The sequence below is a fragment of the Oncorhynchus nerka genome, unplaced genomic scaffold (assembly GCF_034236695.1).
Source record: "Oncorhynchus nerka isolate Pitt River unplaced genomic scaffold, Oner_Uvic_2.0 unplaced_scaffold_1221, whole genome shotgun sequence".
NCBI classification, from domain to species: Eukaryota; Metazoa; Chordata; class Actinopteri; order Salmoniformes; family Salmonidae; genus Oncorhynchus; species Oncorhynchus nerka.
Genome location: NW_027040113.1, coordinates 129,023 through 141,522, shown reverse-complemented (window position 1 = coordinate 141,522; position 12,500 = coordinate 129,023). Strand labels below are relative to the sequence as shown.

The following is a 12,500-nucleotide window of genomic DNA, read 5'->3' as shown; positions in this document are numbered from 1 at the left end:
AACTAATAAAAGGTTGGTTCATTAGACATCATTGTGGGGCATAAATGTGTGTGTGTGTGTGTGTGTGTGTGTGTGTGTGTGTGTGTGTGTGGAGACTTACCCACAGTAGACGTGGCACTGGTCAGTAGAGACTTCCCCCAGGAGCCCCATCCACCCCAACCTTTCCCCTTGACCTGAAGAGAGTCCTATATACACACACACACACACAATAACGTCACCACAACGACAACAACATGCCATCACTATGACGTCAGCCAATCATACCTCTTCCTCCCCCTCGGCAGCAGCGGTCTCCGCCTCCAGGCTCACCAATTGGCCACACTCAGTCACCTGATCCTCCACGCCGCCGCCGCCCCCTGATTGGTCAATAGGAGCCTCATCTCTGTCGTCCCTGGTCACGTCCTCTCCTGCCACCTCATTGGCTGGCTCAGAGCCCTCGGAACCCTCCGTGGCCAACGAGGGCTGGGGGACGGGTGTGGGAGGCGGGAGAGCTGTGTGTGTGTCTTCTCCTGGGGGGTTGGCGTCGGTGTGGGAAGGGTCAGAGAGAGGAGCGGGGGGGAATATGGGAGGGTTGGAGTCAGACATGTTCATCTGGAGAGAGAGAGAGAAAGAGAGAGAGAGAGAGACAGAGAGAGAGAGAAGAGGGAGGAGAGAGAGAGAAGGGGTAGGAGAGAGAGAGAGAGAGAGAGAAGGGGGGAGGAGAGAGAGAGAGAAGGGGGAGAGAGAGAGAGGGGGGGGTATTTTTTAATAGTGACTGATTTAGCCCAGTAAAATCTGTGTTTTTTTTCATTAGGAACCAAACGGGGCGGGACCTACCTGAAGTTGTCCAATAGAAACTAATTACAAAAACGCAACTGTTTGGACTAAATGACCACACCCCCAGTGTTGCTGAACATTGAAGTTTAACAATCAACTAAATGAACCAGTGAAGATGAGAGAAGCAGAAACACCAGCTGTACTGTCTTCCCCGGTGCGTTCAACAGGATGCAACGTTTTGTTACGTTCAAGATAGACATATACTATGTAGAACAAACATGACTCTCTCGCCATTGTAGAATCACGTCGGCTCTATTCATTAGAATTGCCATCTGCAATGTTCCCGAAACGTTTTCCAAATGAACATGGCCACGCGGTTCACGCAACAGTTTAGTTGTCATTCCAATGGTGTATTACCGCCATCTAGCGGTCACGTCATATCAACGCGTCGACCACAGTACTGTTTTCCTTTGGCTTTGACACAGCCAGAAGAGTGACAGCAAATCTTTCAGTCTCAAAACATGAATAAAATAAATATAATTTGAAATAAAAGTTAAGACACACGTATATCATGTACACTGCGATATGTTGTGACATATAACAAATAAATAACACACGTTTAATTCTCCTACAAATAGTCAAAAATCATTCACTAGGTTTCACTTTTACAAACACAGATTCTGCAACTATGTCAGTAGTAGGTTACTGTCACTAATAGGGAAATGGAAAAACCTAATTCAATAACCACGCGGTTTGGTTTGGTATGTATGTATGTATGTATGTATGGTAAATGACTGTGCATCTCACCGGTTAGTCTCGCTGCTGACAACTCTCTCCGCTAGACGCGCTCCTCTTCCGCCCCGCCACGTAGACAGGGATCCGCGTGTTGTCCGTCGGTGCTATGGGAGGTGACGTCACCCCCGGGGAGCTCGTCAGAGAGGGAAGAGTTCGGGAGCGAGAGGTCCAACTCGGCTGAAAACGTGTCTCCCTCCAGCAGGTGGCGTTTTTGTCATTGTTTCACCCACCAAAGCAAGTCGTTTTTTTGTGTGGACGTCAATAAGAGTGTCGAATTTAATCAACAACAACAATAAATGAATGGTTTATTTGCTACGTGAGGTTTATTTTATATAATGTAAGTTTCGTAATGTTTTAAGTTGTTACGGTGGTATAAGTAGGACACGTTTACATCCCGGTAACTTTGAGAATAAACACTTTATATAACGGAGTTGTCTAGAGACGGTAAAGCATATTCATGATATGAGGCTAGGGCGTCTCTCTATTCAAAATCATTTCAATTTAAGGGCTTTATTGTCATGGGAAACATATGTTAAACATTGTCAAAGCAAGTGAAGTAGATAATAAACAAAAGTGATATAAGCAAATAAAAATTAAAAGTAAACATTACACTCACAAACGAATAAAGACAATTCCAATACCTAAGATCCCAGATATTTTGAACGCACTGAAAATAGCTCATATAAAACAGCTTGATTTCTGCAACACGTCATGCGCGGCTCGTTGGTCTAGGGGTATGATTCTCGCTTAGGGTGCGAGAGGTCCCGGGTTCAAATCCCGGACGAGCCCTCGTTTTCGAAAAAGCCTATTTTTGTGTAAGTTATTGTCACCGTGTCAAGAGATGTAGAGAAAAAAAAATGTATGTTGTCAAAATGATATAACCATCTAGTGTCACTACAAAACACCAGCACACTCCCTTACGTCTCTTAACACAATGCATTTCGCAAAGATAAGCTATTTACCAAATAAACTAAAGTAAAAAATTATTTAAAAAACAATACAATAACGTGTTTCTAATGTGTTTCTTTTTATAATTATTTTACTTTAGTTTATTTGGTAAATATTTTCTTAACTCTTCTTGGGTTAAAGGGCTTGTCAGTAAACATTTCACGGTAAAGTTCAACACCTGTTGTATTCGGCGCATGTGACTAATAAAGTTCGATTTGATTTGAAAACGTATCGCGTTCCAATGCTTACATTATCTACATAATATATATCCAATATATATATATATTTTTTAAACGCGTCTTATCTCTTAATGTCTAAAATGCAGAAAAAAAAGGGGAGAAACACACACCGATATGAAACGTGTATCAATATATAGGTTTTATTGTGATTCGGATATTTGTTTTGTAAAAACATGACGCAAACATTTGCTGTACAGAATAATGAGTTCACAGTTTGATATAGAATGGTCAGAAGGCACACACTCCCATTGGAATTGACAAACCCCCACATAAAATACAAGATAGAGTTGAATACACATTCACAACCTTATATATATATATATAAAAAAATGTTTTATATAATTCATTGATAAAAAAAAAACAAATTAAAACATAAAATTAATTATCATCATGCTTTATAAAATACCTTTAATTGCCCATTTCAGTCTAATAATCATTTATAAAATATATTACAACAATTCATCATCATATTACATCTGCATAGTTAAAAAACCAAACGTAAACCAAACTTGTGTGTGTGTGTAATCCTGCTATTAAATGAAAAAGGCCAGATTACATTCATCCCAAAACAGTGATATTGGGTCAGTCTGATGTTTCCCTCTCCTCAGGGTTAAAGGTTAAAGGACTGTGGGATGGTAAAACTGACCCCAGATCTGTGACTGTTTCCCTCTCCTCAGGGTTAAAGGTTAAAGGACTGTGGGATGGTAAAACTGACCCTAGATCTGTGACTGTTTCCCTCTCCTCAGGGTTAAGGACTGTGGGATGGTAAAACTGACCCTAGATCTGTGACTGTTTCCCTCTCCTCAGGGTTAAGGACTGTGGGATGGTAAAACTGACCCTAGATCTGTGACTGTTTCCCTCTCCTCAGGGTTAATGGTTAAGGACTGTGGGATGCTAAAACTGACCCCAGATCTGTGACTGTTTCCCTCTCCTTAGGGTTAATGGTTAAGGACTGTGGGATGCTAAAACTGACCCCAGATCTGTTTCAATCAATACATCAACACATCATTCAACCAACCAACCAATGATTGATTGAATAATGAATGGATTTGAATGAGAATGTGCTGATTGTCTGGTTCTGTGAATGGTTTTAAAGTGCTCTCTAGTTTTCTTTACTCTGCAGGCTCACTAGTTTCCTCTGGCCTCCTCTAGTCTCCTCTGGCCTCCTCTAGTCTCCTCTGGCCCCCTCTAGTCTCCTCTGGCCCCCTCTAGTCTCCTCTGGCCCCCTCTAGTCTCCTCTGGCCCCCTCTAGTCTCCTCTGGCCTCCTCTAGTCTCCTCTGGCCTCCTCTAGTCTCCTCTGGCCTCCTCTAGTCTCCCCTAGCCTCCTTTAGCCTCCTCTAGTCTCCCCTAGACTCACTAGTCTCCACTAGACTTACTAGTCTCCACTAGACTCACTAGTCTCCACTAGACTCACTAGTCTCCACTAGACTCTCTAGTCTCCACTAGACTCTCTAGTCTCCTCTGGCCCCCTCTAGTCTCCCCTAGTCTCTCTAGTCTCCACTAGACTCTCTAGTCTCCTCTGGCCTCCTCTGGCCCCCTCTAGTCTCCCCTAGCCTCCTCTAGTCTCCCCTAGACTCACTAGTCTCCACTAGACTCTAGTCTCCTCTGGCCTCCCCTAGTCTCCCCTAGTCCCCTCTGGTCTCCCCTAGTCTCCTCTGGCCTCCTCTGGCCTCCTCTAGTCCCCTCTGGTCTCCCCTAATCTCCCCTAGTCTCCCCTAGTCCCCTCTGGTCTCCTCTAGTCCCCTCTGGTCTCCCCTAATCTCCCCTAGTCTCCCCTAGTCCCCTCTGGTCTCCCCTAGTCTCTCTGGCCTCCTCTAGTCTCCCCTAGTCTCCTCTAGTCCCCTCTGGTCTCCCCTAGTCTCCCCTAGTCTCCCCTGGTCTCCTCTGGCCTCCTCTAGTCCCCCCTGGTCCCCTCTAGTCTCCCATAGTCTCCCCTAGTCTTCTCTAGTCCCCCTAGTCTCCTCTGGTCCCCCTAGTCTCCTCTGGTCCCCCTAGTCTCCTCTGGTCCCCTCTGGCCTCCCCTAGTCTCCTCTAGCCTCCTCTAGTCTCCTCTAGTCTCCTCTAGACCTCTAGTCTCCTCTAGTCTCCTCTAGTTCCCTCTAGCCTCCTCTATCCTCCTCTATCCTCTAGCCTCCTCTAGCCCCTTCTAGTCTCCTCTCCCCTAGTCTCCCCTAGTCTCCTCTAGTCTCCTCTAGTCCCCTCTAGTCCCCTCTTGGCCCCCTATAGTCTCCTCTGGCCCCCTATGGCCCCCTATAGTCTCTCCTAGCCCCCTATAGTCTCCCCTAGTCTCCTCTAGTCTCTCTATATAGACTATGTAAAATACAGTCTGGCCACCAGAAGGTAACTTTCATAAGCAGTAAGTTTATATGGCTGCGTTTACACAGGCAGCCCAATTCTGATCTTTCGCCCAATTATTGGCCAAAGAGCAGATCTGATTGGTCAAAGAGCAGATCTGATTGGCCAAAGAGCTGATCTGATTGGTCAAAAGGCAAATTAGTGTGGGGGGGCGACCAACAACACTTCCCTGTTTGACACCTGGGCTCTGAATATTACAACCATGTCATACAATAACAGAACTATCAGACAATCATCATATAATACGAAATGTAAAATCACTGTTGTTGACACACACTCACTCACAGGATAGTGGAACTACGCCAGTCACTGCTGATAGCTAGTGTTAGATGGAGAGAGTCAGTGAGATGTCATCACACAGACAGGAAGTGAGAGGGGGGGGGGGCATCAAACCTGCCAAGATGGCCACCCATTTGGGGTTTGAGTCTCGTTGTTGTTGTTGTTGAGTTTTGTAAAACAGGAAGTCACCAAACCTGCCAAGATGGCCACCCATTTGGGGTTTGAGTCTCGTTGTTGTTGTTGTTGAGTTTTGTAAAACAGGAAGTCACCAAACCTGCCAAGATGGCCACCCATTTGGGGTTTGAGTCTCGTTGTTGTTGTTGTTGAGTTTTGTAAAACAGGAAGTCACCCTGCTCCTGCCGTATATGATGATGTCATATCGCCGAGTCCATTTTCAACCGGCTCAATGGAAGTATTTTACTTACAGAACAACAACAACAACAACAACAACAACAATAATTATAATAAGAAGAATAAAAAATAATAAAACAGAATAATGATCATGATAATGCCCCAGGATAATAAAAAGAGTTTGTTTCACATTTCTAGAATCAAAGACAACAAGCATTTGCCTTGTAATGGTTAGGAACCCCCACAGCCCTTCCACCCCCTCTACCAAAGGTTAGGAACCCCCACAGCCCTTCCACCCCCTCTACCAGAGGTTAGGAACCCCCACAGCCCCTCCACCCCTCTACCAGAGGTTAGGAACCCCCACAGCCCTTCCACCCCCCTCTACCAGAGGTTAGGAACCCCCACAGCCCTTCCACCCCTCTACCAGAGGTTAGGAACCCCCACAGCCCCTCCACCCCTCTACCAAGGTTAGGAACCCCCACAGCCCTTCCACCCCTCTACCAGAGGTTAGGAACCCCCACAGCCCTTCCACCCCTCTACCAGAGGTTAGGAACCCCCACAGCCCTTCCACCCCCTCTACCAGAGGTTAGGAACCCCCACAGCCCTTCCACCCCTCTACCAGAGCCTGCTGTTGACCTGTGGTTAGGAACCCCCACAGCCCTTCCACCCCTCTACCAGAGCCTGCTGTTGACCTCTGGTTAGGAACCCCCACCCCTCTACCAGAGCCTGCTGTTGACCTCTGGTTAGGAACCCCCACAGCCGTTCCACCCCCTCTACCAGAGCCTGCTGTTGACCTGTGATTCCAGCATCATGTGACTAGAGTCAGTACAGGCTGTTGAGCTGTGACTCCAGCATCATGTGACTAGAGTCAGTACAGGCTGTTGAGCTGTGACTCCAGCATCATGTGACTAGAGTCAGTACAGGCTGTTGAGCTGTGAACTCCAGCATCATGTGACTAGAGTCAGTACAGGCTGTTGAGCTGTGACTCCAGCATCATGTGACTAGAGTCAGTACAGGCTGTTGAACTGTGACTCCAGCATCATGTGACTTAGAGTCAGTACAGGCTGTTGAGCTGTGACTCCAGCATCATGTGACTAGAGTCAGTACAGGCTGTTGAGCTGTGACTCCAGCATCATGTGACTAGAGTCAGTACAGGCTGTTGAGCTGTGACTCCAGCATCATGTGACTAGAGTCAGTACAGGCTGTTGAGCTGTGACTCCAGCATCATGTGACTTAGAGTCAGTACAGGCTGTTGAGCTGTGACTCCAGCATCATGTGACTTAGAGTCAGTACAGGCTGTTGAGCTGTGACTCCAGCATCATGTGACTAGAGTCAGTACAGGCTGTTGAGCTGTGACTCCAGCATCATGTGACTTAGAGTCAGTACAGGCTGTTGAGCTGTGACTCCAGCATCATGTGACTAGAGTCAGTACAACCAGCAGAGGGAGCCATTCTCAGGTCAGCCGTTAACAAACCTCTCTATATATATATATATATAAAAAATGTATTACTTTAAAATGGAGATCATTGGTGCTTCCCATGCTGTCACAGACGCCGTACAAGTTGAGTCTTCTGTCTAACTCTATGGTTAAGGTCAAGACCTCTGTCTATCTCTATGGTTAAGGTCAAGATGTCTGTCTCTCTCTATGGTTAAGGTCAAGACCTCTGTCTATCTCTATGGTTAAGATGTCTGTCTATCTCTATGGTTAAGACCTCTGTCTATCTCTATGGTTAAGGTCAAGACCTCTGTCTATCTCTATGGTTAAGATGTCTGTCTATCTCTATGGTTAAGACCTCTGTCTATCTCTATGGTTAAGGTCAAGACCTCTGTCTATCTCTATGGTTAAGATGTCTGTCTATCTCTATGGTTAAGATGTCTGTCTATCTCTATGGTTAAGATGTCTGTCTATCTCTATGGTTAAGATGTCAACGGGGAGACAACGGGAGTACTGAGAGACAACGGGGAGTACTGGGAGACAACGGGGAGCACTGGGAGACAACGGGGAGCACTGGGAGACAACGGGGAGCACTGGGAGACAACGGGGAGCACTGGGAGACAACGGGGAGTACTGGGAGACAACGGGGAGCACTGGGAGACAACGGGGAGTACTGGTAGACAACGGGGAGTACTGGGAGACAACGGGGAGTACTGGGAGACAACGGGGAGTACTGGGAGGGGGAGTACTGGGAGACAACGGGGAGTACTGGGAGACAACGGGGAGCACTGGGAGACAACGGGGAGCACTGGTACTAAGAAGAGGTGGAGGAGTGGAGAGGAAGAGGACGGCTGATTGGCTGACTGAATAAAGTGATAGATAGAGGATGTTTAAGTCCCGGGTCTCTCTGTCCAACGGTCCTGTCTTGGGGTCTGTATGGACCAACTATCCAACGATGCCTTGTGTGTCGAACAGACGTTTCACAGCCGTTGCCGTTCAGACCAGCAGATGTCGTTTCTTATGTAGAGCCAGGTGGTCGGAACGGGAGAAGCTGCGCTCACAGTCGGGACACTGGAACGGTTTGACGCCCGTATGTTTACGGAAGTGACGAGTCAGTTCGTCCGAACGGGCGAACTTCCACGTGCACCCCTCCCACATGCACTTATAGGGCTTCTCTCCTGGAGGGAGGGAGAGAGAGACAGAGAGAGAGAGATATGGGGAGAGAGAGAGAGACAGAGAGAGAGAGATATGGGGAGAGAGAGAGAGAGACAGAGACAGGTAGAGAGGGAGAGAGAGACACAGAGAGAGATATGGGGAGAGAGAGAGAGAGACAGAGAGAGGGAGGTAGAGAGGGAGAGAGAGAGACAGAGAGAGATATGGGGAGAGAGAGAGAGAGACAGAGAGAGATATGGGGAGAGAGAGAGAGAGACAGAGATATGGGGAGAGAGAGAGACAGAGAGAGATATGGGGAGAGAGAGAGAGACAGAGAGAGATATGGGGAGAGAGAGAGACAGAGAGAGATATGGGGAGAGAGAGAGAGAGAGAGAGAGACAGAGGGAGGTAGAGGGAGAGAGAGAGACAGAGAGAGATATGGAGAGAGAGAGAGAGAGACAATGAGAGACAGACAGACAGAGGTTAGGAAACTAACAGTATCAATCTATAATTTAATTAAACAATATGAACGTGTGTGTGTGTGTGTGTCTCACCTGTGTGTGTGTGTGTGTGTGTGTGTGTGTGTGTGTGTGTGTGTCTCACCTGTGTGAGTGTGTGTGTGTGTGTCTCACCTGTGTGAGTGTGTGTGTGTGTGTGTGTGTGTCTCACCTGTGTGAGTGTGTGTGTGTGTGATTTGGTGTGTGTCTCACCTGTGTGTGTCTCACCTGTGTGTGTGTGTGTGTTTATTTTTTTAACCTTTATTTAACCAGGCAAGTCAGTTAAGAACAAATTCTTATTTTCAATGACGGCCTGGGAACAGTGGGTTAACTGCCTGTTCAGGGTCAGAACGAGAGATTTGTACCTTGTCAGCTGGGGGATTTGAACTTGCAACCTTCCGGTTACTAGTCCAACGCTCTAACCACTCGGCTACCCTGCCACCCCATGTGTCTGTGTGTGTGTGTGTCTCACCTGTGTGTGTGTGTGTGTCACCTGTGTGTGTGTGTGTGTGTGTCTCACCTGTGTGTGTGTGTGTGTGTGTGTGTGTCACCTGTGTGTGTCTCACCTGTGTGTGTGTGTGTGTGTGTGTGTGTTTGTCACCTGTGTGTGTCTCACCTGTGTGTGTGTGTGTCTCACCTGTGTGTGTGTGTGTGTGTGTGTGTGTGTTTGTCACCTGTGTGTGTCTCACCTGTGTGTGTGTGTGTGTCTCACCTGTGTGTGTGTGTGTGTGTCACCTGTGTGTGTCTCACCTGTGTGTGTGTGTGTGTGTGTGTCTCACCTGTGTGTATGTGTGTGTGTGTGTTTGTCACCTGTGTGTGTCTCACCTGTGTGTGTGTGTCACCTGTGTGTGTCTCACCTGTGTGTGTGTGTGTGTGTGTGTGTTTGTCACCTGTGTGTGTCTCACCTGTGTGTGTGTGTGTCTCACCTGTGTGTGTGTGTGTGTGTGTGTCACCTGTGTGTGTCTCACCTGTGTGTGTGCGGCGATGTGCCTTCAGATGAGAGCTCTTGGTGTAGACTTTGTTGCAGCTGTTGAAATCACAACGGTGGATTCGTCTCTTCTTCATCGAGTCCGGAGACTCGATTGGCAACGGGTGATTACCCCCAGAATGGACGATCACAGACGGGTTGTTACTGAGGAAGAGAGAGAGAGACAGAATGAGAGAGAGAGACAGAGAGAGAGAATGAGAGAGAGAGAGACAGAGAGAGAGAATGAGAGAGAGAGAGACAGAGAGAGAGAATGAGAGAGACAGAGAGAGAGAATGAGAGAGACAGAGAGAGAGACAGAGAGAGACAGAGACAGAGACAGAGAGAGAGAGAGACAGAGAGAGACAGAGACAGAGACAGAGAGAGAATGAGAGAGACAGAGAGAGAGAATGAGAGAGACAGAGAGAGAGAGACAGAATGAGAGAGAGACAGAATGAGAGAGAGAGAGACAGAATGAGAGAGAGAGAGACAGAGACAGAGAGAGAGAGAGAGACAGAGACAGAGAGCGACAGAGACAGAGAGCGAGAGAGAGACAGAGAGAGAGACAGAGAGAGAATGAGAGAGACAGAGAGAGAGAATGAGAGAGACAGAGAGAGAGAGACAGAATGAGAGAGAGACAGAATGAGAGAGAGAGAGACAGAATGAGAGAGAGAGAGACAGAGACAGAGAGAGAGAGAGAGACAGAGACAGAGAGCGACAGAGACAGAGAGCGAGAGAGAGACAGAGAGAGAGACAGAGAGCGAGACAGAGAGTACAGTACTCTACATATGTAGAGTACAGTATGCTACATTCCTACAGTACAGTATTCTACATACCTACAGTACAGTATGCTACATACCTACAGTACAGGATGCTACATACCTACAGTACAGTATGCTACATTCCTACAGTACAGTATTCTACATACCTACAGTACAGTATGCTACATACCTACAGTACAGGATGCTACATACCTACAGTACAGGATGCTACATACCTACAGTACAGTATGCTACATTCCTACAGTACAGTATTCTACATACCTACAGTACAGTATGCTACATACCTACAGTACAGGATGCTACATACCTACAGTACAGGATGCTACATACCTACAGTACAGTATTCTACATACCTACAGTACAGTATTCTACAGTACAGTATTCTACATACCTACAGTACAGTATGCTACATACCTACAGTACAGTATGTTACATACCTACAGTACAGTATGTTACATACCTACAGTACAGTATGCTACACACCTACAGTACAGTATTCTACAGTACAGTATTCTACAGTACAGTATGCTACATACCTACAGTACAGTATTCTACAGTACAGTATGCTACATACCTACAGTACAGTATGTTACATACCTACAGTACAGTATGCTACATACCTACAGTACAGTATGCTACACACCTACAGTACAGTATTCTACAGTACAGTATTCTACAGTACAGTATGCTACATACCTACAGTACAGTATTCTACAGTACAGTATGCTACATACCTACAGTACAGTATGTTACATACCTACAGTACAGTATGCTACATACCTACAGTACAGTATGCTACAGTACAGTATGCTACATACCTACAGTACAGTATGCTACAGTACAGTATGCTACATACCTACAGTACAGTATGCTACAGTACAGTATGCTACATACCTACATTACAGTATGCTACACACCTACAGTACAGTATTCTACAGTACAGTATGCTACATACCTACAGTACAGTATTCTACAGTACAGTATGCTACATACCTACAGTACAGTATTCTACAGTACAGTATGCTACATACCTACAGTACAGTATGTTACATACCTACAGTACAGTATGCTACATACCTACAGTACAGTATTCTACAGTACAGTATGCTACATACCTACAGTACAGTATGTTACATACCTACAGTACAGTATGCTACATACCTACAGTACAGTATGCTACAGTACAGTATGCTACATACCTACAGTACAGTATGCTACAGTACAGTATGCTACATACCTACATTACAGTATGCTACATACCTACAGTACAGTATGCTACATACCTACAGTACAGTATTCTACAGTACAGTATTCTACATACCTACAGTACAGTATGCTACATACCTACAGTACAGTATTCTACATACCTACAGTACAGTATTCTACATACCTACAGTACATTATGTTACATACCTACAGTACATTATGTTACATACCTACAGTACAGTATTCTACAGTACAGTATGCTACATACCTACAGTACAGTATGCTACATACCTACAGTACAGTATGTTACATACCTACAGTACAGTATGCTACATACCTACAGTACAGTATTCTACAGTACAGTATTCTACAAACCTACAGTACAGTATTCTACAGTACAGTATTCTACATACCTACAGTACAGTATTCTACAGTACAGTATGCTACATACCTACAGTACAGTATTCTACAGTACAGTATTCTACATACCTACAGTACAGTATGTTACATACCTACAGTACAGTATGCTACACACCTACAGTACAGTATTCTACAGTACAGTATTCTACAGTACAGTACTCTACATACCTACAGTACTCTACATACCTGCAGTACAGTATGTTACATACCTACAGTACAGTACTCTACATACCTACAGTACAGTACGCTACATACCTACAGTACAGTACTCTACATACCTACAGTACAGTACGCTACATACCTACAGTACAGTACTCTAC

At 45.8% G+C, this 12,500-nt stretch overlaps 1 protein-coding gene, 1 non-coding gene and 1 pseudogene across 2 annotated transcripts in view; 1 reads left to right on the top strand and 2 right to left on the bottom strand.

The window, feature by feature from the left end:
* fam114a1 (family with sequence similarity 114 member A1) overlaps positions 1–1,671 on the bottom strand; it is a 20,234-nt gene extending 18,563 nt beyond the window's left edge. The window contains exons 1-3 of the mRNA XM_065015909.1: positions 1,564–1,671; positions 265–591; positions 101–185 (exon numbers count right to left, since the gene is read on the bottom strand). Of these exons, the coding sequence (XP_064871981.1) occupies positions 101–185; positions 265–591 (412 nt within the window). The 5' untranslated portion in view covers positions 1,564–1,671. The remainder of the gene's footprint in view (positions 1–100; positions 186–264; positions 592–1,563) is intronic.
* A 597-nt stretch (positions 1,672–2,268) lies between these two features.
* Positions 2,269–2,340, top strand: trnap-agg (transfer RNA proline (anticodon AGG)). Its single transcript has one exon. It is a non-coding gene; the product is annotated as a tRNA-Pro (tRNA).
* A 3,945-nt stretch (positions 2,341–6,285) lies between these two features.
* LOC135569066 (Krueppel-like factor 3) overlaps positions 6,286–12,500 on the bottom strand; it is a 46,913-nt pseudogene continuing 40,698 nt past the window's right edge.